This window comes from Moschus berezovskii, chromosome 13 (assembly GCF_049115385.1).
Source record: "Moschus berezovskii isolate FMDL1 chromosome 13, NW_MosBer_1.0, whole genome shotgun sequence".
NCBI classification, from domain to species: domain Eukaryota; kingdom Metazoa; phylum Chordata; class Mammalia; order Artiodactyla; family Moschidae; genus Moschus; species Moschus berezovskii.
Window position 1 is genome coordinate 60,519,527 of NC_142472.1, and position 26,479 is coordinate 60,546,005.

The window sequence follows — 26,479 nt, forward strand, 5'->3', positions numbered from 1 at the left end:
GCATTCACATATATGAATTCATTCTTAATGGGCAGTACACCTGGCTGGGGAAATATATTAGTTTTGTGTAAGTCACATTTGGAATTGTGATATCCCAAACTCTTTGGAGTTGAGAGAGAATACTACAGTGTAATTCAAAGTGTTTATAATTCTGAAGATCTTTCATGGAAGAATTGTTTTTCCTTTTTAAAACTTAGTGTTTAAATAATCAGTGTGAAGATTGTGCTATGGGAAAGGGAGTACTCAACATTAAAAATATTTCTCCATTAGCCTTTGCATTTTTGCATTAATATTTCTGTTTAAAATTTTATGTTCTATATTGGACATGTAAGTGACAGTTTGAATTTACCCTTATGAAAAGATATTTCTGTTTCCAATGATTTTAATAACCATAATAATATTGAATGACAATAGTGCTGTCATTTTTATGTCAAGGTGACAGTACTTGCTGCCATCTTTTGTCCATGTTATTTGTTTCGCTATCCATAGAAATGAATTTGTGCTTGTTACAGCCACTTTTTCTTTCATGAATACTTTTGTTGGGTTTGAGTCCTAGTTATGCCATGTGTTGAATTTGCATGGAAGTGTTTCTGTAATTCACATTTTTGAGAATATGAAACTTGCCTTCCTTTCATACTTCTTTTCCTTATTCCATATAAATATTTGAAGTTGGTTTCTTCAGGCACTAGCAGAATGGTATTAAGTTGGGTGACAAACCAGTGAAATATAAATAAAGTAGAAAATAAAGAAAGTACAGCTATGAAAGTCATAAATCCAGTGTGATTGCTATAGTGAAACTTCAGAATTGGTGGGAGCTTATTAGCAGCAAAGGAAAAAAAAAGGATTAAACATCAGCAGGTATTAACTCTTTTCTTTCAGAAAGGAGCAAATTTTGTTCTGAACTACTTTACAAACTTAGCAGTTTGTCATGTGGCTCTTTCTTATCACATTATTTTATACCAGTGGTGAAAATAAGTAGTAACTGTTTGTCACCTTGTTCTATATGCAAGTATTCATGTGATAAAGAATATATTCCTTGAACCTTAACATAGACAATAGAGTAAATGTCATCATCTGCATCAGAGTCAGAACCTTTAAAAGAGAATGCTTCTCAGGATATCCCTGGTGGGCCAATGGTTAAGACCCTATGCTTCCACTTGGCAGGGGCACTGGTTCAATCCCTGGTCAGGGAATTAAGATCCCACATGCTGGGCAGCATGCACCCCCCCAAAAAAAAATTCCCAGAATTAAAGTAGTGCATTAAGAAAAAGAGAAAGAAAATGCCTTTTGGGCATTTCATGAAAAAAATTTTAGGTTTTGAAAGTTCCCAGTCTCTAGGCTTAGCCTGTGGATTTCCTTATTGTTAATGGAGGTTGACTCTTAAGTTCATGGGTGTGTGTACTTCCTCAACTTGTGAATTTAAAAAGTACATTACCATCAGGACAGGCACCTGCAAAAATTTTGACATTGAAACTTTAACTTTATTTCTGGAAATTTAGAAAATTAAAGAAGGGTACAGAGGATGCAAATGAAGATCAGATTGCGTTATGACAGGGGACAGAGGTGAGGTAGCTCACACATTATAGTCTAAGTTTCCTTGGTAAGTAGGAGGCAAAGTCACTTCCTGTGAGAGAAGGGGTAGTGGGTTGCAGTGGAAATTTTAAGGTATGTCAGTCAGTCAGTTCAGTCACTCAGTTGTGTCTGACTCTTTGTGACCCCATGGACTGCAGCACACCTGTCTCAAGTGATTTTCATCTGTAGATCATTAGAGTGCTAGGTAGTTTTCTTTATCTGGAATGCCTGATTTTAAGCACTGTAATTTGTCAGTGAATATTTTGTACCTGCTTATCTTTGGTAAACAGTAATTGGAGTAGGATATCACTGATTAATTAAATAAATCATTAAGTTTGTGAGTAATTAATGGAATACAGAATTTCTTACTATAACTTTCTCTAGTGAAGTTGTAGCTCATCTGGTAAAGAATCTGTCTACAGTGCAGGAGACCCCAGTTCAGTTCTTGGGTCGGGAATATCCTTTGGAGAAGGGATAGGCTACAGACTCTAGTATTATTGTGCTTCCCTGGTAAAGAATCTGCCTGCAATTTGGGAGACCTGGGTTCAATCCCTGGGTTGGAAAGATACCCTCGAGAAGGGAAAGGCTACCCACTCCAGTATTTTGGCCTGGAGAGTTCTAAGAGTTAGACACAACGAAGCAACTTTCACTTTTCATTCTGAGTGGATTGATTTTAGAGCTCCCTTTGATTGCGGTTATTGAATTGTTTCCTAGGTTATAAGATAAGATATATCTATAAGATCTTATCTATAAGATGGCATTTTGACATAAACTTGCAAAACAGATGTTTATAAAGTTTAGATCCTTTATAATCATTACTGAAATTTCTTAATTATGAAATAAACATGTGACAAACAATTAATCTTCATTTGCTGTATATTTCAGTATTTAGTCTTCCCTGGTGGTTCAGACGGTAAAGCATCTTCCTGCAGTGCGGGAGACCCAGGTTCGATCCTTAGGTTGGGAAGATCCCCTGGAGAAGGAAATGGCAACCCACTCCAGTACTCTTGCCTGGAGAATCCCATGGTCAGAGGAGCCTGGCGGGCAAGTCCATGGGGTTGCAAAGAGTCGGACATGACTGAGCGACTTCACTTTCCTTTCCTTTCAGTATTTAGTTCTGTGTTCTGTCTTCCATTTAAGAAAATGGTAGCATCATGATTTTTTAACAGTTTATTATATTAAGATGAAGATCTAACTGATAGGGGAAAAATGTATAAGACAACCATCAGAATTAAAAGTCACTTTGGAGACTTTTCAGTTCTTGTATGGGAGAGAAAGTTACTAAGAAACTGATGTTCCCACAGATAACCATATAAAAAGTCTGGACATAATGCAGAAGACATCAGAGCCTTGGAGACTGAATATAAAGCAGGCAAGTTTTAGAGGAGAGTCAAAACGTGGAACCAGGTAGTCAGCTTGGTCTGAGTTCTTCATTTTTTATCTTGATAGACAAACTTCCTGGCCAGAAAAAATAAGGTAACAAGCATTGGGGCAATCAGAAATACAGGATGAATAATGGGCCCCTAGAAAAGAGGCAGGCATAAAAGGATATGAAATCTGTTAACACCAACAACTAAAAGAAAACAGTTGGTGTGTGGCTGACCCATGAATCCGTGTATGATCATGATAAATGGATACTAGATTGTAAATAACAGTTGAAGAAATGAACTGACATCTGAGATGCCACACGTAGAAAAAATGACAGTATGTAATCATATCTAAAAGAGAAAATGATCCCCTGAAATAAAAGCATCAGGATATTTCAGAATATAGTCTCAATAGGATAATGTCCAAAATGTCCAGCATATCATCACAAATTATTCATCCTATGAAAAGTCAGGAAAATGTGATTTATTTTCAAGGGAAGAGAAAATTAGCACATACCAACTCCAGGATAACCTCGAATTGTTTAATTATCACATGAGGACTTTTAGGGACTTTTTGTAACTAATAGGGTAAAAAAAAAGCGCTTGTAATGATGCTGGGAGGGATTGGGGACGGGAGGAGAAGGGGACGACAGAGAATGAGATGGCTGGATGGCATCACCGACTCAATGGACATGAGTTTGAGTGAACTCCGGGAGTTGGTGATGGACAGGGAGGCCTGGCGTGCTGTGATTCATGGGGTCGCAAAGAGTCGGACACTACTGAGCGACTGAACTGAACTGAACTGAATGAATTAATAGGTAGAAATTATCAACTGCAACATACAAATATCAATGGAAATTTTGGAACTAAAAATATATATCTAAGGTAAAAAAGAAATCCACTCTTTGCTTATTAGCAGAAAGAGAAATGAACATGGACATGAAAGAGATATGAATGAACTTGGATATAGATTGATAGCAACGTTAGAAGAGAGTACAAAAGATGGGGGGATCAAGAACCAAAGAGTTGTATGGGTGCAACCTTGAAATCTAGTATGCAAATTGATGAATTAAAAATTCACGTTTGAAGGTAAGACAAGAAAAATTTAAACATAAGATTTTTCTGTGCTCTCTGGACTCCTTCCTCCCTTTTAGTATGATTGTGTGTCTGCATTATGCATTAACCAGACCTTGCCCGTGGCAGAAATACCTGCTCAATCCTAAAGATCAGTTTTTCTTCTTCTGTTGCCAGCTATGTAATTCCTTAGAATCCACAAGGTGTCACAGGAATCTACTATAATATCTCTCTACTCCATTTCCATCATTTTTTCCTTTTGAGGAACTGTTTATATGTAGTTGTTTTTTTTTTTTTTCCCTGGTCTCATGCTTATTTCCTTTTGCTGTCTTACACATATATTTATGTCAATACACTTGTAAATTATTTTTTTATAGAAATAAAAACCTCTGAGTAATAGGTACTTAATGTGCCTATGAAGTATGGTTATATAAATTCGCTATGTAAAATAGAGAAACTATTTTTAAACTATAATATTTTAATGATTTTCCTTTTTAGCCAGTTTCTTTTGGAAGATATATGCATATTCAAAATATGCTACCATTTTTCAAGTTAATTGCATTTCTTTTTTGAAATTGCTTGCAAGGTCAGTTTTTAAGTGACACAAGGAAACAGTTCTCATTACTTTAGAGATAAACTGTATTTTTGATGAAAGATGGTTTTATGATGGCTTCAGGTCTTTTATTCTTTTTCCCAAAATTAAATCAGTCCCTTGAGGATGGCAGTTTGCCTTCAGAACTATATATAATTTAAAATGCTATAGAATTCAGTTGGTAGTGGGAATGCAAAGTCAACTCCAGAAAGCCCTGAATTGCATCATCATATCCCCAAGAACCTCAGCTGCCTCAGCTGGCCCCAGTCATTATTGCAACCATGAGCATCCAGACCCCGGCACAACCCAGCAGTACTACCAGGAGCAGTGGCCCTGGTCACCTTACATCTTCAATAACTGCTCACAGAAGCAAGAATCTCATCACAAGAAGAAATGAATACAACATTTCAGCAACAAGAAATGAATGAGAGTGGTTCATACCTCAAGTACTTGCTTTTCACCCCTTGTTTGTTGTTGTTTAGTTGGCCAAGTTGTGTATAACTCTCTTATGACCCCATGGACTGTAGCTCACCAGTCTCCTCTGTCCCTGGGATTTTCCAGGCAAGAATACTGGAGTGGGTTGCCATGTTCTACCCCTTAACCAGTAGTACTATTAGGTAACTACTACTAATAGTAGAACTATTACCTGCACTCGAGCAGGCTCGAGTTTTTATTATCTTTACCTAAAGATTCTTCAATGATGACAAACTCATTTTTTGTTGTTTGTTTTTTTAAAGCCTGTTTTTTAAATCCACCTTTAAAAGTTTTTGTTTCATATCCATTCAAGTTGAGATTTTTAAGAACCTCATTTTCAATTTGTAATAAAAGTTTATGGTGTGATTTTTTTTCTAAAAATGTCAACAAATTGCAAGCACCTGTTAACAAAGGTCTTTTAAAAGCCCTTTAAATTCTGCAAATATTTTTAAAACCCTAGATATAAGGAATATTTTGAGTATTGGAATATATGTGTAAGTAGTTCTGAGAGGACTCCTGCAAAATGTAACACTCATTTGGTCATATTTGTTAAGGTATATTTGCTTTAAAATACCAGGCATATTACTTTATAGCTATAGTATATTTAGAATGCTAGAATTTCCATGAATGGAAAGAAAACTGTTCTGTATGTTCTTCCAAAGTTCTAGTTTTATTCCTTCAACACAATGCCTTCAGCAGAATCTTATTTTATTTCCCGTATTCAAATAATTGTTATCCATTGGTCATAAAATGGTTAATTCCTAGCAGATTTTTACCTAGTTAATGTACTAACAACTTTCTCCTGTGCCAACTCTGATTAATAAAGCTACCTAAAAGACTCTTACTCCTTGGAAGGAAAAATATGACCAACCTAGATAGCATATTGAAAAGCAGAGACATTACTTTACCAACCAAGGTCCGTCTAGTCAAGGCTATGGCTTTTCCAGTGTGGATGTGAGAGTTGGACTGTGAAGAAAGCTGATCGCCGAAGAATTGATGCTTTTGAACTGTGGTGCTGGAAAAGACTCTTGAGAGTCCCTTGGACTGCAAGGAGATCCAACCAGTCCATTCTAAAGGAGATCAATCCTGGGTATTCATTGGAAGGACTAAAGCTGAAACTCCAATACTTTGGCCACCTCATGCGACAAGTTGACTCACTGGAAAAGACTCTGATGCTGGGAGGGATTGGGGGTGGGAGGAGAAGGGGACGGCAGAGAATGAGATGGGTGGATGGCATCACCAACTCTACGGACATGAGTTTGAGTGAAGTCCGGGAGTTGGTGATGGACAGGGAGGCCTGGCGTGCTGTGATTCATGGGGTCGCAAAGAGTCGGACACGACTGAGCAACTGAACTGAACTGAATTGAATGTTCTCTCAGGGGAAATAATATAATCTAATGTCATTCCTCATTGTTCAGAGATGTCCAATGACTATTTTTAAAGTGTCGTCATAAGCTTAGAGATTTAAGTGTATTTGAGGTGTTTCAACCAATTGTAGTTACTGTGTTTTTCTTCAAGAAGTTCAGATTGCTCCAAGTCTGGGCAATTCATATCCCTTCTAGTGGGTCCCTTAGTCCTTTTGACATCACTCTGTAGTCTTTCTTAACATTCTTATTATTTCCTGTGACAGTATTTCTGGCTCATCCTGAATGTTTTATTGTTTCAGCACTGGAGTTAGTCATTACTCCAGGAATCCCTAGTTTTTATTAATGGGAAATGTAAAATTTGTCTCGACCTCCTCTTAGTTAAATATTTATCTCTTTTCTTCCACTTTGAAAGTTCTTGTTGGCAAGTAACATATTGTTATAGAATTAGAAAAGCCCACAATTACACAAGTAACAGTCTAAGAATAGCAGTGCCAACACTATCCTACTGATAACTGAAAACACTTAAGCTTGTTTTGCATATACTCTCTCTATTCTCCTTGCCATTTTTAAATTTTGAGGTATATTATCGGCTGACTTGTGGTTCCCCCAAAATTCATATGTTTAAATTCTAACTCCCAGTCAGAATGTGTCTATATTTGGAGATAGGGTCTTTAAAGAGGTAAAGTTAAGTGCAGTCATTCAGGTGGGTCCTGATAAAATATGAATATGGTGCTTATAAGCAAAGGAACTTAGGATACGGATACTCACAGAATACCATGTTAAGGCACAGGGAGGAATGTGGGTCATTTCCAAGCCAAGGAGAGAGGCTTGGGAGAGGGTTCAGAAGACTGCAACCCTGCTGACACTTTGAACTTGGATTTCTAGCCTCCAGAATTGTGAGAAAATAAATTTTTGTTGTTTAGGCTACTCAGACTTTGGTATTTTGTTATGACAGACCTAGAAAACTAAATATAAGAGATTAGCTACATTTTGAATCACATAGTTATTACATATTGTTGTTGCTGTTGTCCAGTTGCTCAGTCGTGAGCAACTCTTTGCAACCCAATGGACTGCAGTACGCCAGGCTTCCCTGTCCTTCACCATCTCCTGGAGTTTGCTCAAACTCATATTCATTGAGTCGGTAATGCCATCATACCGTCTCGTCCACTGTTGTCCCCTTCTCCTGCCTTCTATCTTTCCCAGCATTGGACTTTTCTAATGAGTCAGCTCTTTGCATCAGGTGGCCAAAGTATTGGAGTTTCAGCTTCGACATCAGTCCTGATATTCAATATCAGTGGATATTCAGGACTGATTTCATTTAGGATTGACTGGTTTGAACTCCTTGCAGTCCAGGGTACTCTCAAGAGTCTTCTCCAACACCACAGTTTAAAAGCATCAATTCTTTGGCACTCAGCCTTCTTTATGGTACAACTCTCACATCTATACATGACTACTGGAAAAACGATAGCTTTGACTAGACGGACCTCTGTTGGCAAAGTAATGTCTCTGCTTTTTAATATGCTGTGTAGGTTTGTCATAGCTTTTCTTCCAAGGAGCAAGTGTCTTTTAATTTCATGGCTTCAGTCACCATCTGCAGTGATTTTGGAGCCTGAGAAAAGTCTGTCACTGTTTCCATGGTTTCGCCATCTATTTGCTGTGAAATGGTAGGACCATATGCCATGATCTTCATTTTTGGAATGTTGAGTTTTAAGCCAGCTTTTTCATCCTCCTCTTTCACTTTCATCAAAAGATTCTTTAGTTCCCCTTTGCCTTCTGCCATAACGATGGTGTCATCTGTGTATCTGAGGTTATTGCTATTTCTCCCAGCAGTCTTGATTCCACCTTGTGCTTCATCCAGCTTGTGCGTCATCATTTCACATGATGTTCTCTGCATATATGTTAAATAAGCAGGGTGGCAATATAGAGCCTTGACATATTACGTGTTATTCTCCTTCTTTTTAAATTCTTAGTCATAGTTTTATAAGAATATATTGATATTCATCACAGTCCTTACATTGATCTGTCTTGCCTGTGCTGTGTTGTGTCGCTCAGTCATGTCCGACTCTTTGTGACCCCATGGACTGTGGCTCGCCAGGCTCCTCTGTCCATGGGGATTCTCCAGTCAACAGTAATAGAGTGGGTTGCTGTGCCCTCCTCCAGGTGTTCTTCCCAACCCAGGGATCAAACCCAGGTCTCCCGCACTGCAGGTGGATTCTTTACTGTCTGAGCCACCAGGGGAGCCCATTCTGTTTTACCTGTCTGAAGCTAATTATATAGTTTATTCCTCAGGAAGGACTCATGAGAATAGTGTTTTTGAGAGCTACATTTCCATATTAGTTTATCAAGAGCCAGTATGTTTGACAGCCATTTGCTTGGCTATATCTTGACTGACATTTCTTTGTACCACTCAAACATGTTACTGATTTTCTTCTGGCTTCAAGTGTTTTGTTCAAAGGACTATTTTTTTTTTTTTTTAATTTTTAAAACTTATTTCTTTAAATTCAGCAATTTTGCTGGATATGTCTTGGTTATCCTGGGTTGATTTCTCAGTTAAGTGATATGCACTTTCAGTATGTAGTTTTGCATGTTTTTGTATTACAAGGAATTTTGGATACTATTTACTGTTTGCGCTATTTCATTGCTTTTGTTTTCTTCAGAGACTTGACTGTACTTGTTTACTTTGCTTATCTTTTTTTTTTAATGGAGGCTAATTATTTTACAATATTATATTGGTTGGTTTTGCCATACATTGACATGAATCCGCCCCGGGTGTACATGAGTTCTCCCTCCCGAACCCCCCTCCCACCTCCCTCCTCCCCTTATCCTCCCTCTGGGTCATCCCTGCATACCAGCCCCAAGCATCCTGTAACATGCATCGACCCTGAACTGGCGATTCGTTTCACATATGATAATATACATGTTTCAATGCCATTCTCCCAAACCATCCCACACTCCTTCTCCCACAGAGTCCCAAAGACTGTTCTATACATCTGTGTCTCTTTTGCTGTCTCGGTGGATGAAACTAGAGCCTATTATACAGAGTGAAGTAAGCCAGAAAGAAAAACACCAATACAATATACTAACGCATATATATGGAATTTAGAAAGATGCAAATGATAACCCTGTATACTTTGCTTATCTTTAATACTTGTCACTATCTCTTGAATTTTCATCCTTTTTTCATTCTCATTCTTAAATTTAAAAAGAAAGTGAAACTTACAGAAAAATTACAAGCACAGTAGTAAGATAAATTTCTCCCCTGAACCATTTAAGAGTATTGCTGACATAATGCCCTGCCTTCCCTGACTATCGTGTTTACACAAACAAGAACATTCTTTTACAGAATTTCTAACATCAGTGTGTTACTACCATTTAATTTTCAGACCCTGTTAGAATTTTGCTAATTGACCCATAATGCCCTTTATAGGAAAATTATCTAGTTCACAGCAGTTATATTATAATGTATCTTTTGTCTGCTCAATAAAACTGTTTCTTAGTCTTTGTCTCCCATACCTGGAAAACTTTGTTGGGTGAACACCCTCCTCACCTCTGTGGGACTTTGACACCATGATGCTTCCTTGTGTGGTTATGCTCCTGACTTTGGTCAGGGCTCTGCTATGCTTCTGGCCACAGCAACTCCTAATCTTTCCTCCTAGTGCCAACTCCTACCTTATTTATCCCTTCCTGTTAGCTTTATGAATTTTCAGGAAGGCAGGGGAAATAGCAAGAGAAAAACAGCTTCATTTAAAAAGTTTTATTTTTATTTTTTTTGAACACCAAAAATATTTTGTGTTGGGGTATAGCCAATTAAAAATGTTGTGACAGTTTCAGATGAATAGTGAAGGGACTCAGCCATACATATACCTGTATCCATTCTGCTCCAAAACCACCTCCCATCCAGGCTGGAACATTATATTGAGCAGAGTTCCACGTGCTATATAATAGGTTTTTGTTGGTTATCCATTTTAAATAAAACAGTGTATACATGACCTTCCCAAAGTCCTTAACTATCCCTTCCCCAGGCAACCATGAATTTGTTTTTATTTGTGAAACAGCTTTACTGGGGTATAATTTACATATATGCAATTCATTCGCTTAAAAAATGAATTATCTGGTAGTTTTAGTAATGCAGCTATCAACATAGGGAATTTTAGAGCATTTTACCATCTCAGAAAGAAACCTTGTACCCTTTAGCTCTCACCTTTTTATTCTCTCAGTCTGCCTCATTCCTAAGCAGTCACTAATCTTATTTCTTTTTCTATAGATTTGCCTATTCTGGGCATTTCATGTAAATTTTGAAATTGGGAAATGCTGGATCTCTGTCATTTCCACATGAATTTTAGGATCAGCTTGTCAATTTCTGGGGTCAAAAATCTCAAAACAGTAACAACAAAACCCAGTTGGGATTTTGTGGACACAGTTTTGAATCTTCAGATCAATTAGGGGACATTTACTAACTACACGATAGTAAGTCTTTCAATTCTTGAACATGGATGGCTTTAGATTTATTTGTGTCTTCATAATTTCTTTCAAAGATGTTTTGTACTTTTTTAGTTCAGTCAGTTCAGTTACTCAGTCATGTCTGCCTCTTTGCGACCCCATTGACTGCAGCACGCCAGGCTTCCCTGTCCATCACCAACTCCCAGAGTTTACCCAGACTCATGTCCATTGAGTCGGTGATGCCATCCAACCATCTCATCCTCTGTCATCCACTTCTCCTCCCACCTTCAATCTTTCCCAGCATCAGGATCTTTTCAAATGAGTCAGCTCTTCACATCAGGTGGCCAAAGTATTGGTGTTTCAGCTTCAACATCAGTCCTTCCAATGAACACTCAGGACTGATTTCCTTTAGGATGAACTGGTTGGATCTCCTTGCAGTCCCAGGGACTCTCAAGAGTCTTCTCCAACATCACAGTTCAAAAGCATAAATTTTTCAGCACTCAGCTTTCTTTATAGTCTAACTCTCACATCCATACATGACTACTGGAAAAACCATAGCCTTCACTAGATGGACCTTTGGTGGCAAAGGAATGTCTCTGCTTTTTAATATGCTGTCAAGGTTGATCATAGCTTTTCTTCCAAGGAGCAAACATCTTTTAATTTCATGGCTGCAGTCACCATCTGCAGGGAATTTGGAGCCCAAAAAAGTAAAGTCTGCCACTGTTTCCCCATCTATTAGCCATGAAGTGATGGGTCCGAATGCCATGATCTTACGTTTTCTGAATGTTGAGCTCTAAGTCAACTTTTTCACTCTACTCTTTCACTTTCATCAAGAGGCTCTTTAGAACTTTTTGCCATAAGTCAAATGCCAGAATTCTTGGACTTCTTTTGTTAAATATATTCTCTATTATTTTATTATTTTGATACTGTTGTAAGACAGAGTTGTTTTTAAAAATCATGTTTGGATTTTCTTTGCTAATATATAAGGTAGATTTTTGTATTTCTATTCTTTATACTGCAATCTTGCTGAATTTATTCGCACTAATAGTTTGTGTGTGTGTGTGTATTCTTTAGGATTTTCTATGTACAAAACTGTCATCTGAAGACAGAGATATATTTACTTCTTACTTTCTGAGTGCTTTTTCTTACCTATCTAGAATCTCCAGTATAAGATTGAACATTAACACAGTTATCTTTGTCTTGTTACTGATATTAGTGGGAAAACTTTCGGTTTTTAACATTAAATGTGTTGTTATCTGTGAAGTTTCCATTGATGCTTTTTATCAGAATGGGGAAACTTCATTCTGTTCCTGTTTTGCTGAACACTTTAAAGTAAAAGGGTGCTGGATTTTGTCAAATACTTCTGTGTTTATTAAGATAATCGCCTCTTGAGATGATAACATTAACATATTAATTAGTATAGGTACAGGTTTGTCATTTTTGACCGTTACAAAGAATCAACTTTTAGTTTTGTATTTTTCTCTGCTGTTTGTTTGTCTTATTCTCTATTTAGTATTTTTCTTGTAATTCTTAGTCTTTATATTTTTGTTCAAGTCTTCTCTTTCTTTGTTGACTTCTGCCTAGTTGTTCTCTCCACTATTCAAGTTGGGAATTGAAGTTTTCATCTGTTACTATCAACTTTTCTATTTTTTCCCTCATACCTGTCATGTTCTTCTTCATGTATTTTGGTGCTTGGTTGTTAGGTGCACATATATTATCATTTTCCTAATGGTTTGACTCTTTTATTATTATTAAATGTTTCTCTATATCTAGTAATATGTTTTGCTTTGAAGTGTTTGTCTCTGACATTAGCACAGTCATTGGATCTTTTCCCTTTCTTTTACCTTGAATCCATTTTCAACTTTGAATCTGAAGTATGTCTCCTATAGGCAACACATTGTTAGGTCTTGTTTTATTATCCTGTCTAATAATATTCTCTTTTGAGATTATCGTTTTTCCATTCACATTAATTTTACTGATATAGTTGAATTTACATTCATCATTTTATTTGTTACCTGTGCATTATGTTCTTTTGATTCCTTTATTCCTTCTTTACTGCTTTATTTTGAATTAAATGAATATTTTTTACTGTAGCATTTTCATTTGTTTTTTCACTTTTTTTGGCCTTATTTATTTAATGTTTGCTATAGTACTTGATACTTAAATTTTAACTTAGAATCAGCTTCAGGTTTATACAGCTTAATTCCTATGAGATATAGAAATGTTACTTTTATAGGTCTATTGTGTTTTTTGCTTTTTGTGTTAAATTGTTATATGTAGTACATACTACAATGTTGGTTACAAACCCAACATTACATTATTCTAATTATTATATTATATACTTATATGTCTTTTAAGGAAGTCAAGAGAGGAAAAGTAACTGGTTTATAGATTTTGTTATATTAAGCTCATTTTTTATTTATGATTACCTCATTGTTCATTTACCACCTGAACTTACTTCGTTAGCTCAATATGGCTTTTCCACCTGCCTCCTTTGTGTTGTTATTAGCAAATGCTTTACATTTTTATGTTATAGCAAAAGTATACATACTGTATATGTATTTTATAAAATTGCTTTGAAATCAGTTAAGAGGGAATAAAGGAGAATAAATATGCATTTTTACCATCTTTTATAACTACATGACTACTTGATGCTCATTGTTTTTCATGTCAATTCAAATTACTGTCTGAGCTCTTTTAGCTTGAAAGACTTGCTTTGTTTTTTCTTGTGTTTATGAAATTCATGAAATTAAAGGACTCTTGCTCCTTGGAAGAAAAGCTATGACCAACTTAGCATGTTAAAAAGCAGAGACATTACTTTGACGACACAGGTCCATCTAGTTAAAGCTATGGTTTTTCCAGTAGTCATGTCTGGGTGTAAGAATTGAACCATAAAGAAAGCTGAGTGCTGAAGAATTGATGCTTTTGAACTGTGGTGCTGGAGAACACTCTTGAGAGTCCCTTGGACTGCAGGAGTTCCAACCAGTCCATCCTAAAGGAAATTAATCCTGAATATTCATTGGAAAGATGATGTTGGCGCTGAAACTCCAGTACTTTGGCCACCTGATGTGAAGAACTGACTCATTGGAAAAGACCCTCATGCTGGGAAAGATTGAAGGTAGGAGGAGAAGGGAACGACAGAGCATGAGATGGTTGGATGGTATCACCGACTCAATGGACATGAGTTCGAGCAGGCTCCAGGGGTTGTTGATGGACAGGGAAGCCTGGCATGCTACAGTCCATGTGGTCTCAAAGAGTCTGAAATGACTGAGCGACTGAACTGAATTGAGATCAGCTAATAGCACATTATATCAGTTTTTATTTACTTAGGAATGTATCTTATTTTCCTTTTAGATTGCTGGATATAAATTCTTGGTTGATTTTTATTTTCTCCCTTTGAATACTTTGAATGTTTTATTCCTCTGTGTTCTGGCCTCCGGTTTTTCAGATGAGAAGTCTGCTGTTGACTGTTCTCTTTTAAGTAAATAGTCATTTTTCTCTTGCTGCTTTTAAGATTTTCTCCTTGTGTTTCAGCATTACCATGTGTGATTTTTCTGTTAGCAGATTTCTTTGCTTTAATTCTTCAAGTTCATGGGCTTGCTGAATGGGTAATACAATGCTTTTCAATAAATTGGTAACTTCTATCCATTAAGGTTTTGAATATTTGCCTCTCTTTTCTCTTTCTTGTTTACCTCTGATAGTCTCATTTTTCATATGTTCATACACTTGTTTCCTACATTTTTCTGATGATCATTTTTCAGTATTTCACACCTCTGATTTTTGGATTGCATAATCAGTATTTATATTTGCTAATTCTTTCTTCTGATTTTTTACATCTACTGTTCACACCGTCTTTAGAATTTTTCAATTCAGTTATACTTTTCAACTCCAGAATTTCCATTTGGATTGTTTTTATAGTATCTTTCTCTCTTTTAGGAAATAATGTTAAATTTTAATTGTATTACTATTTGAAAATACAAATTTTACTTTATTTTAATAAATTTTTTCCAGTTTTATTTAGAAGTATTTGGCATACATCACTGAGTAAGTTTAAGGCATACAGCATGGTGATTTGATTAAATTGATTGTGAAATTACTATCATATAGATTCAGCTAATATCCATCTTCTGATACAGATATGATATAGCAAAAAAGAAAAAAAAGATAAAAAATTTCCTGTGAATAGAACTCTATATTCTCTTCAGTTTCCTATATATCAGTATCTATCTCTTAATTGATACTGTCTGTTTAATGTGACCTTGTCATAACTGTATTTACTCCTCTGATTGTGGTTTCCTTTAGTTCTTTGAACATATTTTTAATGGCTTCTTTGAAATCTTTTCCTGTTAAATCTGACACCTGGGCTCCTTTCACTAGCCATTTCTGTTGCCTGCTTCTTTTTCCATTTATGTGTCACATATTCCAGTTTCTTTCTTTCTCTCTTGATGTTTGGTTGGAAAGCTGACATTTTTAGGTAATATGTTGTTGCATGTCTGGGTACTACAACCTTGTTCATATTCTGTGGCTTGTTTGTTTATTGACTGCATGGATTACTTTAGTGTCATTTTCAATTTTCTTTTTTTAATTTTGTCTTCAGTATTTGTAAGAACTCACCATTGAAGTTCCAGCCTACAGTGTTCTCTGTATAGAAATAAAAACTTATAAATACAGATTTTTAAACAAATGTCAGAGAATTCATATTTTATATTTCTTGGAATGCTTTTTAATTTTACTTTTCAAGGAATATATACATTTCATTCATATGATTTTAGTCTTTGGAAATTTGCTGAAGTCTGTTTTATGAACCTAAACATGTTCTTTTTGCTAGTCATTCCATGTGTTCTTGAAAAGAATGTATATTTGCCTCTTTTTACATGTAATATTCCATATTGAAATATTATACTGAAGTGTTCTATATTTAAGAAAGCTGCATCATATGTTACTCCTTTGAGAATGAAAGTGAAAGTGCAAGTCGTTCAGTCGTGTCCGACTCTTTGTGACCCCATAGACTATACAGTCCATGGAATTCTCCAGGCCAGAATACTGGAGTGAGTAGCCTTTCCCTTCTCCAGGGGCTCTTCCCAACCCAGGGATCAAACCCAGGACTCCTGCATTGCAGGCGGATTCTTTACCAGCTGAGCCACAAGTGAATCCCCTTTGAGAATAATAAGTTCAAAATGTTCTTGAATGTTTTATTGTGAACATATGTAGCAGTTTTATTGAAGTATAATTTACAGTTCTCTCATCTTAAGTATACAAATTATTTTATGTAAATTTATAGACTTGTGCAAACATCACCAAATCTAACTTTAGAACATTACCACCACCCTAGAAAGATCTCACATGCCTATTCTCATTCCTTGTTCCCATCCGCATCCTACTTATACCATTTTATATAATAATTCTCTTTTTAAAAATGCTTCTTAAAATAATAATGCAATAAATATTTGTATTTATGCATAGATCAGTTTATTATTTGACTAGTTGGTAATGATCTGAATGCCACAAATGGGATTAAGATAAGACAGTTACATTTATGTGATTGATTATATGTTTACAGTCATTTAAATTGAATCATATTTTAAAATATGATGCAATTAATTGTGATATGAAATTGTTTTGCTGCTATAATTCAAACCAGAAAATAATGATCTTTGTATAACAGACTGAAAAAAATAAGACCATTTTTTTCCCAAGTAAGGCTAGGTTTTATTAGACATCTTACATTATATTTCCCCTCCAAGTTTTAAGAGACTATATTAAACATTTCTGATTACTTTGAAAGCTGTATGAACAAAATGAAAGTAAAGGTTTATTATCTGATGATGGAATGTACATATATTTCAGCAATGTTAAAATGCAGGCATGGAGAAGCTATTTATACATCTGCAGTATTTTATTTCAGTTAGAAACCATAAGCTCTGAGTTCATAAGCATCATAGTTATAATGATACCTATGATACATAATTATACCCCCCAAAAAGGGTAGTATCACTAAACTGCTTCACAAAAATTGTTTTTAAAAGGTAGTGATTATGAGCCAGAGTGGTATCTTTAGTGTTTTCCGTGACTTTTTACTTAAATTCATTAAATATTCAGTGCATAACTTTTGCATAACTTTTTACTTAAATTTACTTAAATTCATTAAAAGTTCAGTATAGGACAAAGGACATGAGTGATTTCATGTCTATCCTTAATGATTCTTACTTGGCACTTATGCTAATTTGATATTTTGTCATAATTTTAGGATTTGATTGGTTGGGTCATTTTCAGGAAGTACTGTCTTCACTTCATTCATTGAAATAGTCTATGCTAATCCTTTTGCCCTTTTTGTTGGCACAGCTGTGACTATATAATCTTTTCTTTTCTCTACATTCTTGTTTATCAGGGACTGGTAATCATGATTGTAGGGCATGTGATGGGCTTCCCATCTGGCACTAGTGGTAAAGAACCTGCCTGCCAATACAGGAGACATAAGAGACGTTTGTTCGATTCCTGGGTGGGAAGATCCCCAGGAGGAGGAAATGGCAGCCCACTCCAGTATTCTTGCCTGGAGAACGCCATGGGTGAAGGAGCCTGGCAGACTATATACAGTCCATAGCGTCGCGAAGAGTCGGACACGACTAAAGCGACTTAGCATGCATGCATGCAGGGCATGTAGATGAGTAGAATTAAATAATATCTTAAATAATTGTTGTAGTCAATGAACTGTTCTAAGCTTTGGGGATTAAAAATGAGTAAGCTTCTACTTGATTTATGAGAATAATTGTATATGTAAACATTTGTAATTAAAAGTTGTTATGTATACCACAAAGAAAGTGTAATGCAGATACTATTAACATTTTGTGGAATGATGATTAATTCCAGCTACAGAAGATTTAGGAACTCTTCATAGAGAAATATATGTTTTAGGGTTCTTGAAAAAATAAATTTAAGAGGCAGAACAGGACAGTGGGCATGAATGAAGAGATAGAAGCAAGGGATATATTTATGGATTGTTCCATAATCAGGTGTGACTGCAAAGCAGAATAGAGAGTAGATAGAGTGATTTGTGGTAGAACGTGAGAGTGATTACTGCAAGATGAAACCAAGTTGATGAAGGCTTTGAATACCAAAATAATTTCCATTCATGGAACTATCAAAAAATTGCTAGCAGGAGAATGGTTTAATCCTATTTGTGTATTTGCCTTGAGAAGTTTGGAGATATTAGAGTTTCAGTGCTAATTTTTTAAGGAATTTGGATGGACTATTTATTCATTTTGAAGAGAAAATCATGGTATATTATACAAGTGGAAACATTCTCTTAATTATACATCAGGAAAAATGATTCCTTGAATATTGGCATGTCATTACTATGTTAATATCAGCAACATTTGTCACATAATGAGTCTGGGGAAAGGAATAGGTTTTGTCATATGTATGTTATCCTAACATAAATTCAATGAAAAAATGACTATGTTTTTGATGCCTGTGAAGGTTTCAGAGATTAGTGTTAGAAAATAACATGCCTCTGCTCATATAATAATTAGATAAACAATTTTCTTGCGTTTAGCAGTGTTGTGACACATTTTCTCATATTCATGTTAAATAATTCCAGTTTGATTGATTAAGGTTCTACTCAGTGAAATTTTGCCTAATTAGCAGCTATGCCAGTTACCTGAATTCCACTGTCATCCGTATGTTATGCTATTACCATAAAGTTTATGGTGAATGTTTTATGAGTAATGTTTAAGAAAAATTAACATATAAGATGTATAATATTAAGTAGAAAAGGATATAGTGATAATAGTAGCTACCATTTGGCTTTAAAAGTACCAAATATTGTTTAAAGTGCTTTATTTATAATATTTTGTGTGTTGGGTGTATAGCAGATGAAAGGCAAATAACTTGTGGGTGGTTACACAACTATAGGTGATAGAGTTGAGATTCAGATGCAAGTCTTACTGGTTTTGAAGCTACAGCTTTTAATTCCGTTGTACTGTACAGACAATATGATATTCTTTTTTAAGTTTTAAAGCTTTTTGTCCAGTTTTATTGAAATGTAATTGATACATAACTTCTCTTAGTTTGAGTTTCCCTGGTGGCACAGTGGTAGAGAATCCACCTGCCAAGCAGAAGACGCGGGCTCGATCCATGAGTTGGAAAGATCCCTTGCAGAAGGAAATGTCAACCCACTGTAATATCCTTGCCTGGACATTCCCATGGATGGACAGCAGAGCCTGGTGGGCTACTGTCCATGGAGTTGCAAAGAGTGACACAACTTAGTGACTAAACAATAACAACAACAAATTTCTTAGTTTAACGTGTAGAGCATAATGATTTGACATATGTATTGCAGGATTTATCACAGGAAGGATAATTAATGAATTTATCACCTTTCATAGTTATAATTTTTTGTGTATATTGAGAACTTTTAAAAATCTACTCTCAGGAACTTTCAAATATACTGTTGTTAACTATAATCAACATTCTATATATTATATACCCAGAACTTATTTATCTTATAACTAAAAGTGTGTACTCTTTGACCACCTTCATCCACTTTCCCCATTCATTACACTTACCTCTGGCAATCACTAGTCGATTCTCTGTATGTAGGCCTCAATTTTTGATTCTTCATATGAGTGATGTTTGTCTTTCTCTAACTTATTTCACTTGACTTAATACTCTAAGGGGCTTTCCTGGTATCTTAGATGGTAAAGAATCTGCCAGCAATGCAGGAGACCTTGATTTGATCTCTGGGTCAGGAAGATCCCCTGGAGCAGGGAATGGCAACCCACTCCAGAATTCTTGCCTTGAGATTTCCATGAACAGAAGAACCTGGTGGGCTACAGTCCATGGGGTCGCAAGGAGTCACAAAGAGTCCGATATGACTGAGCATGGATACACTTTCACTTTCAATCCCCTAAAGGTCCATCCATGTTGTAAATGGCAAGATTTCGTTCTTTTTTATAGTTGAATAATTCAGTTCATTTCAGTCGCTCAATCGTGTTCGACTCTTTGCGACCCCATGATATAATTAATACCATCTTATCTCTATTCATTCATCTATCAATGGATACTTAGTTTGCTTCCATGTATTGGTTAAAGTAAATAATGTTGCAGTGAATGTGGGGCTGTGTATATCTTTCCTACTTAGTGTTATTGTTTTCTTTGGATAAATATCCAGAAGTGGAGTTGCTAGGCCACATGGAAGTTTTGGTTTTAATTCTTGGAGAAAACTCCATACCAGTTTCTGTAGTGGCTGCAATAACTCACTCAACAACTCTTAGTGGAACTTTCTAAGAAAACAAAGATGGCTATTGCAGTCTTTACCCAAGATGGGCTGTTTCACAGATAAAATAAGTACAATGTCAGAAGTTTTAACAGTATATAATAATAGATTATAGTTAATTGAATCCTGGGTGTTCATTGAAAGGACTGATGCCAAAGCTGAAACTCCAATACTTTGGCCACCTCATGCGAAGAGTTGACTCACTGGAAAAGACTCTGATGCTGGGAGGGATTGGGGGCGGGAGGAGAAGGGGACGACAGAGAATGAGATGGCTGGATGGCATCACCGACTAGATGGAGGTGAGTTTGAGTGAACTCCGGGAGTTGATGATGGACAGGGAGGGAGGCCTGGCGTGCTGTGATTCATGGGGTCGCGGAGAGTGGGACATGACTGAGCGACTGAACTGAACTGAAGCTGTTCTTGAAGCTTGAATTTCTAGGTGGTATAGCATGGTAAACTAAAAACTGTCTTAAGTGTTGGCATCAATTAAGTATGGTTTTCCAACATGAATTCTGGTTACAGGCTGAGACTTTAGTTTATCTTGCTCTTTGAAAAGAATTTCAGGTTCAAATTCTACAAAATTTTAGATGCAACAGTGTGTGTGGTCTAAAAACAATTTTCATCTACTCTTTCCTCAAGAGTTTTACTATCTGTGTTACTTACCTCCTCTCTCCTCCAAAGGGTCGGATGCTCATGTCATTCTGTGTTAAGAACAGTGAATATGACAGCTTATCGGAATTAGGAAGTTGTATAATTTATACCTTCACACTTTGACATATTAAGAGACAATATAAGGATTGTATAACATTTAACATTTTTACATGCTGCCTTTTTAGAGAATTTCTGAAGTACATTTATTTATACTTCTAATTTCTATTTTCTAGATATTTCAAGACTAATTATTCCATAAGCACAGAATTTTATTTAGGAAAATAAATTTTTAAAATGTAAATTTATGTTGAAAACTCATAAAAAGAGAGTTAACAAATTTGCCTTGTTTTTGCTGGTGTTGTATGTATTTTAAGATACATTTTTTAATTAAAATGCTTGATTATGAGTGAACACTAGGTGGCATGTTGTTTATAGTCATTATTTTTTCATGCATTTTACTGTTTTGGCAAACATTTATGAGTAAACATTATTTATATTAATTCATGTTGGAAGAACGAATATCTGTTGGAGCTGAAAAAAAAAATGAGTCTGTTAGCAGTACCGTATTGAAGAATCCTTATGAAACCAGCAGAAAATCATCTAATGGGGCTATTTGTATTTGATTTACTAACTAAAGAAGAGTTTTTATATAGATTTGTCAGAATTGCCCTTATTTTATATTTAAAAAGCATTAATAAGCAAAGTCTGTAATTAGGAAACAAAATCTCCCCTAGGAAGCTATGCTTAAAAGAAAACAAAGCAAAAACAAAAAACTAGAACATCAAAATATTCCTGTCATTGGGTACATGCTTCCTGGGTAAAATGTTTTATAAGATATTTGGGAATAGGGTTAGGATAGACCTACCTTATATTGACTTATGCTTCATAATGAACAATAATTCTGGTGACGCTTTTAGATATTTCCCACTGGTTCTGGCTACAACAGAATAATTGAAAAATCAGCAGTTACCGATGATACTCAAATAGCCAAAGTATGCACTCCCAGTACACAAGTGTTTGTGTATGATCTCATCTTTTGTTTGCTGTATAAATCTCTACAAAACTTTATTTTCCTTTTTTTAACTTAGAAAAATTAACATACAATTGAAATATATTAGTTTCAGGTGTACAACATGATTGTATATTTTGAGTATATTGCAACATGATCACCACAATAAGTTCTAGTTAACATCCATCATCATAGTTACAATTTTTTTGTGTGTGTAATGAAAACTTTTAAAATCTTTTCTTTTAGGAACTTTAAAATATACCATACACTATCACCCTGCTGTATATTACATTCCTATTTTATAACTGGAATTTTTTTTCCTTTTCACCCCTTTCAGCAATTTAGGCACCCCCCAAATTTGTGAAACTCAAAGTTGGAAAAAAAAAAAAAAACACTAAGATCACGGTGTCCAGTCCCATCCCTTCATGGCAAATAGAAGGGGAAACAAGGAATACATTGACAGATTTTATTTTGTTGGGCTCCAAAATCACTGCAGACCATGACTTACAGCCATGACATTAAAAAATGATTGCACCTTGAAAGGAAAGATATGACAAACCTAGAAAGCATATTAAAAACAAACATCACTCTGCTGACGAAGATCCGTATAGTCAGGGCTATAGTTTTTCCATTAGTCATGTAAGGATGTGAGAGTTGGACCATAAAAAAGGCTATGCTGAATTGCTTCAGTCTTGTCTGCCTCTTGGCCATACTGTGAACTGTAGCCCTCCAGGCTCCTCTGTCCATGGGATTTTACAGGCAAGAATATGGGAGTGGGTTGCCATTTCCTCCTCTAGGGTATCTTCCCAACTCAGGGATCGAACCTGTGTGTCTTACATCTCCTGTATTGGCAGGCAGTTTCTTTACTACTAGCGCCACCTGGGAAGCTGTAAAAAAGGCTGAGCATTGAAGAATTGCTTTCGAACTGTGGTGTTGGAGAAGACTGTTGAGAGTCCCTTGGACAGCAAGGTCAAACCAGTCAATCCTAAAGGAAAATCAACTTTGAATATTCATTGCTGAAGCTGAAACTCCTCAATACTTTGGCTGCTTGAAGGGAAGAGCTGACTTATTGGAAAATACCCTGATACTGGGAAAGATTGAAGGCAAAAGGAGGAAGGGGTGGCAGATGATGAGATGGTTAGATAGCATCACTGACCCAGTGGAAATGAATTTGAGCAAATTCCGGGAGATAGTATAGGACAAAGGAGCCTGGTATACTGCAGCCCGTGGGGTCACTAAGAATCAGACATGACTTAGTGACTGAACAACACCACCTCCTCCTTTGTCTCTGGCAAACCATCTATCTGTTCTTTGTAAGCTTGCTGTTTGTTTATTTTTTTCTTTTAGGTACCACACACAAGTGAGATCATATAATATTTAACTTTTCCTGTCTGACTTATTTTACTTTTCATAATGCTCTTAAGGCCCATGCACGTTGTTGTAAATGGCAAGATACCATACTTTCTTTATGACTAACATTCCAATGTACATATATCCCACTTTTTCTTTGTTCATTTATTTATCTTTGGATGTGAACGTCTTTGTTATTTTCTGCCTTTCTATACATCCTCACCAATATTTATTATCTGTTGTTTTTCTGATAATACTCTTCATTGTGATTTTGATTTGTGTTTCTCTGATGGTTAGTGACTTTGAGTACCTTTTCATGTACCTTTGGGCTATCTATTTTACATCCTATTCAGAAAAAATATATGTGTTCACATCTTCTGCCTGTGTTTTAAATGAATTGTTTCTTTGCTGTTGAGCTGTGTGAGTTACTTTTATGTTTTATATATTAACCCCTTATCAGACATATGATTTGCAGATATTCTCTCCTAGTTTGGTAGGTTTCCTTTTCTTTTTTTTTGATAGTTTCCTTTGTTGCTGTGCAGAAGCTTTGTAGTTTGGTGTATTTGCTTTTGTTGTCAAATTAAAAAAAAAAATCCTAAGGTAGCCTCTACTATGAGCATATGTTGTTCTTTTTCCAGTTGCTATTCCCATCCTTTACATATTGCTTTTCTTGGTATATTATCATCAGCATAAGAAGACATCACTTTTCTACTTGATTGTCCTACAGTTTGCTTTTATCTTATCCAACTCCTATAGTCTTTACTTATTTGGTCAGCTTCCCCAGTGTCTCAGTGTTCCATATACTCTTCTCCCAAATTCCCTCAATTAAATAATTTTATTTCTACAAGTTAACTCTTTTGTTTTACTCCTGTAAAATAATTAATTGTGCTTTTGATCTTTGGTTCACAAAATATGTCAAAATTCTAACATATTTGTTAAATTTTACTCTAAAAATGTGTTAAAAATACATATGTTGGGATTGACATATACACTTTGCTATATATATAATAGATAACACATAAGGACCTACTGTATAGCACAAGAAACTCTTTTCCAGTTTCCATTCTCCATAATGACCTGTATGGGAAGAATGTATAAAAAAAAGTGGACGTGTAGCAGAAACTAATACATTTTAAATCAACTCTACTCCAATAATTTTTTTAAATAGCATCTTTAACAATATTCAGATGTTAAACATTTTAACCATTTATGATTTTACTGACATACGTATTAAAGTATTTATTTTACAATACTAAGGCAATCAGTGAAGGAGGCAATTACATGGATTTTATATTGCTAGTAGTTAACTCAAATATTTATTAAAATATTTTTTAAAGAAATTTTTGTTTCAATTTCACGTTATAATTGTCACCTATTCTTTAGTACATTAGGAATTGAAGTAGAGTCTTTGATTCAGGTATATTTTGATTTACCTGTTACCTCTATCTTGTATGAATCTGTGAGTTATAAAAGTGATTAAATTAGGAAACAGTGAGATGAGAGTTAATGTCCTACACCCCATTTAATTGAGAAGACAGCGAAAGATCTGATCCAAAATAGTGACATTTTCTTACCTTATGTCTAATATTCACATATACAGAAATGCATACATTTAAAAAGTAAAGGTACCATCCATAGCAACACACACACAGTTTTCATTTCTCATGCTGCTCCTGTCTTCTGGCATACTAATAATGAACAATTTGCATCCAAGTTCAAGTTAGTAAGACTCAGTAGTAGTTCAGAAAACTGTAGATAACTGGCTAAATTTGTCCTGACGTGTTTGATCTGCATGCAGTTCAGTTCAGTCGCTCAGTTGTGTCTGACTTTTTGTAACCCCATGGATTGAAGCACTCCAGGCCTCCCTGTCCATCACCAACTCCAGGAGCTTGCTCAGACTCATGACCATTGAGTCAGTGATGCCATCCAAACATCTCATCCTGTCGTCCCCTTCTGCTACCTTCAGTCTTTCCCAGCATCAGGGTTTTTTCCAATGAGTCAGTTCTTTGCATCACGTGGCCAAAGTATTGGAGTTTCAGCTTCAACATCAGTCCTTCCAATGAACATTCAGGACTGATTTCCTTTAGAATTGACTGGTTTGGTATCCTCACAGTCCAAGGGACTCTCAAGAGTCTTCACCAACACCACAGTTCAAAAGCATCGATTCTTTGGTGCTCAACCTTCTTTATGGTCCAGCTCTCCTATGCATACATAACTACTGGAAAAACCATAGCCTTGACAAGACAGACCTCTGTTGGCAAAGTAATGTCTCTACCTTTTAATATGCTGTCTAGGTTGGTCATAACTTTTCTTCCAAGGAGCAAGTGTCTTTTAATTTCTTGGCTGCAATCACTATCTGCAGTGATTTTGGAGCCCATGAAAAGGAAGTCTGTCACTGTTTCCATTGTTTCTACATCTATTTGCCATGAAGTGATGGGATATGTGATTTTTGCAAAGGTTAAATGTATTTATCATTGTCAGTTTCATACACCTGCAGAGAAATTTTAACTGTTTCTAACAATACTTTTCTTATTGCAGTTAGTACATCTTTATTTCTTGTCCTTCATTTAAAGTGGTAACATGAACTTTTCTTCTGGGTTTTGACATGGCTATTGTGATATTTTGTGGAGTAGCATTGATATCACTATCTTGATACACTTTTTGTAATAAAGACATAATTTTGTGAATAAACTTTTTTTAGTCTCAACTGATAGCCTTGTTTCTATATTAATAGTTCATGTGCCGGGCACTTTTTACTTCTATACATGCTTTTGAAAGTGTTAACAAGAAAAATTTTATGTTATGAATTATTGAAGTAACAGCTTATTTATATTTAATACTATCTGACCTTATAATATCTTAATAAAATTATTTTATATATAATCAAAATTTTAGTAAAAATGATAACATGAAGATTTGAATGTGTTTATTAACATAGTAAATGGTAACTCATAGAACTGAGGTGAGAATAACAAAGTAATGCCACTGACAAGTACCCAAAACATGGAAATGTCACAACAAATCGTTTATCTTAAATTTTTCTCTGCTTTAACTTGAGATTTTTATTATGTTTCATTTAAAGAGTGTTTAACTTCAGTTTTATTTTTTCAGAGCACCTTCAAGTTTAAGTCTGAAAGTGATATTCATTTAGCAGAACACCATAAACAGGTTCTATATGATGGGAAACTTGCAAGTAGTATTGCATTTACATATAATGCTAAAGCCACTGATGCTCAACTATGCCTGGAATCATCACCAAAGGAAAACGCATCGATCTTTGTGCATTCCCCACATGCTCTAATGCTCCAG

At 35.5% G+C, this 26,479-nt stretch overlaps 1 protein-coding gene across 2 annotated transcripts in view; it reads left to right on the forward strand.

The window, feature by feature from the left end:
• NBEA (neurobeachin) overlaps positions 1-26,479 on the forward strand; it is a 671,823-nt gene that overhangs the window by 104,414 nt on the left and 540,930 nt on the right. For both annotated transcript variants that reach the window (XM_088842722.1, XM_088842723.1), the window contains exon 9: positions 26,282-26,479. In XM_088842722.1, coding sequence (XP_088698848.1) covers positions 26,282-26,479 — 198 coding nt within the window. The remainder of the gene's footprint in view (positions 1-26,281) is intronic.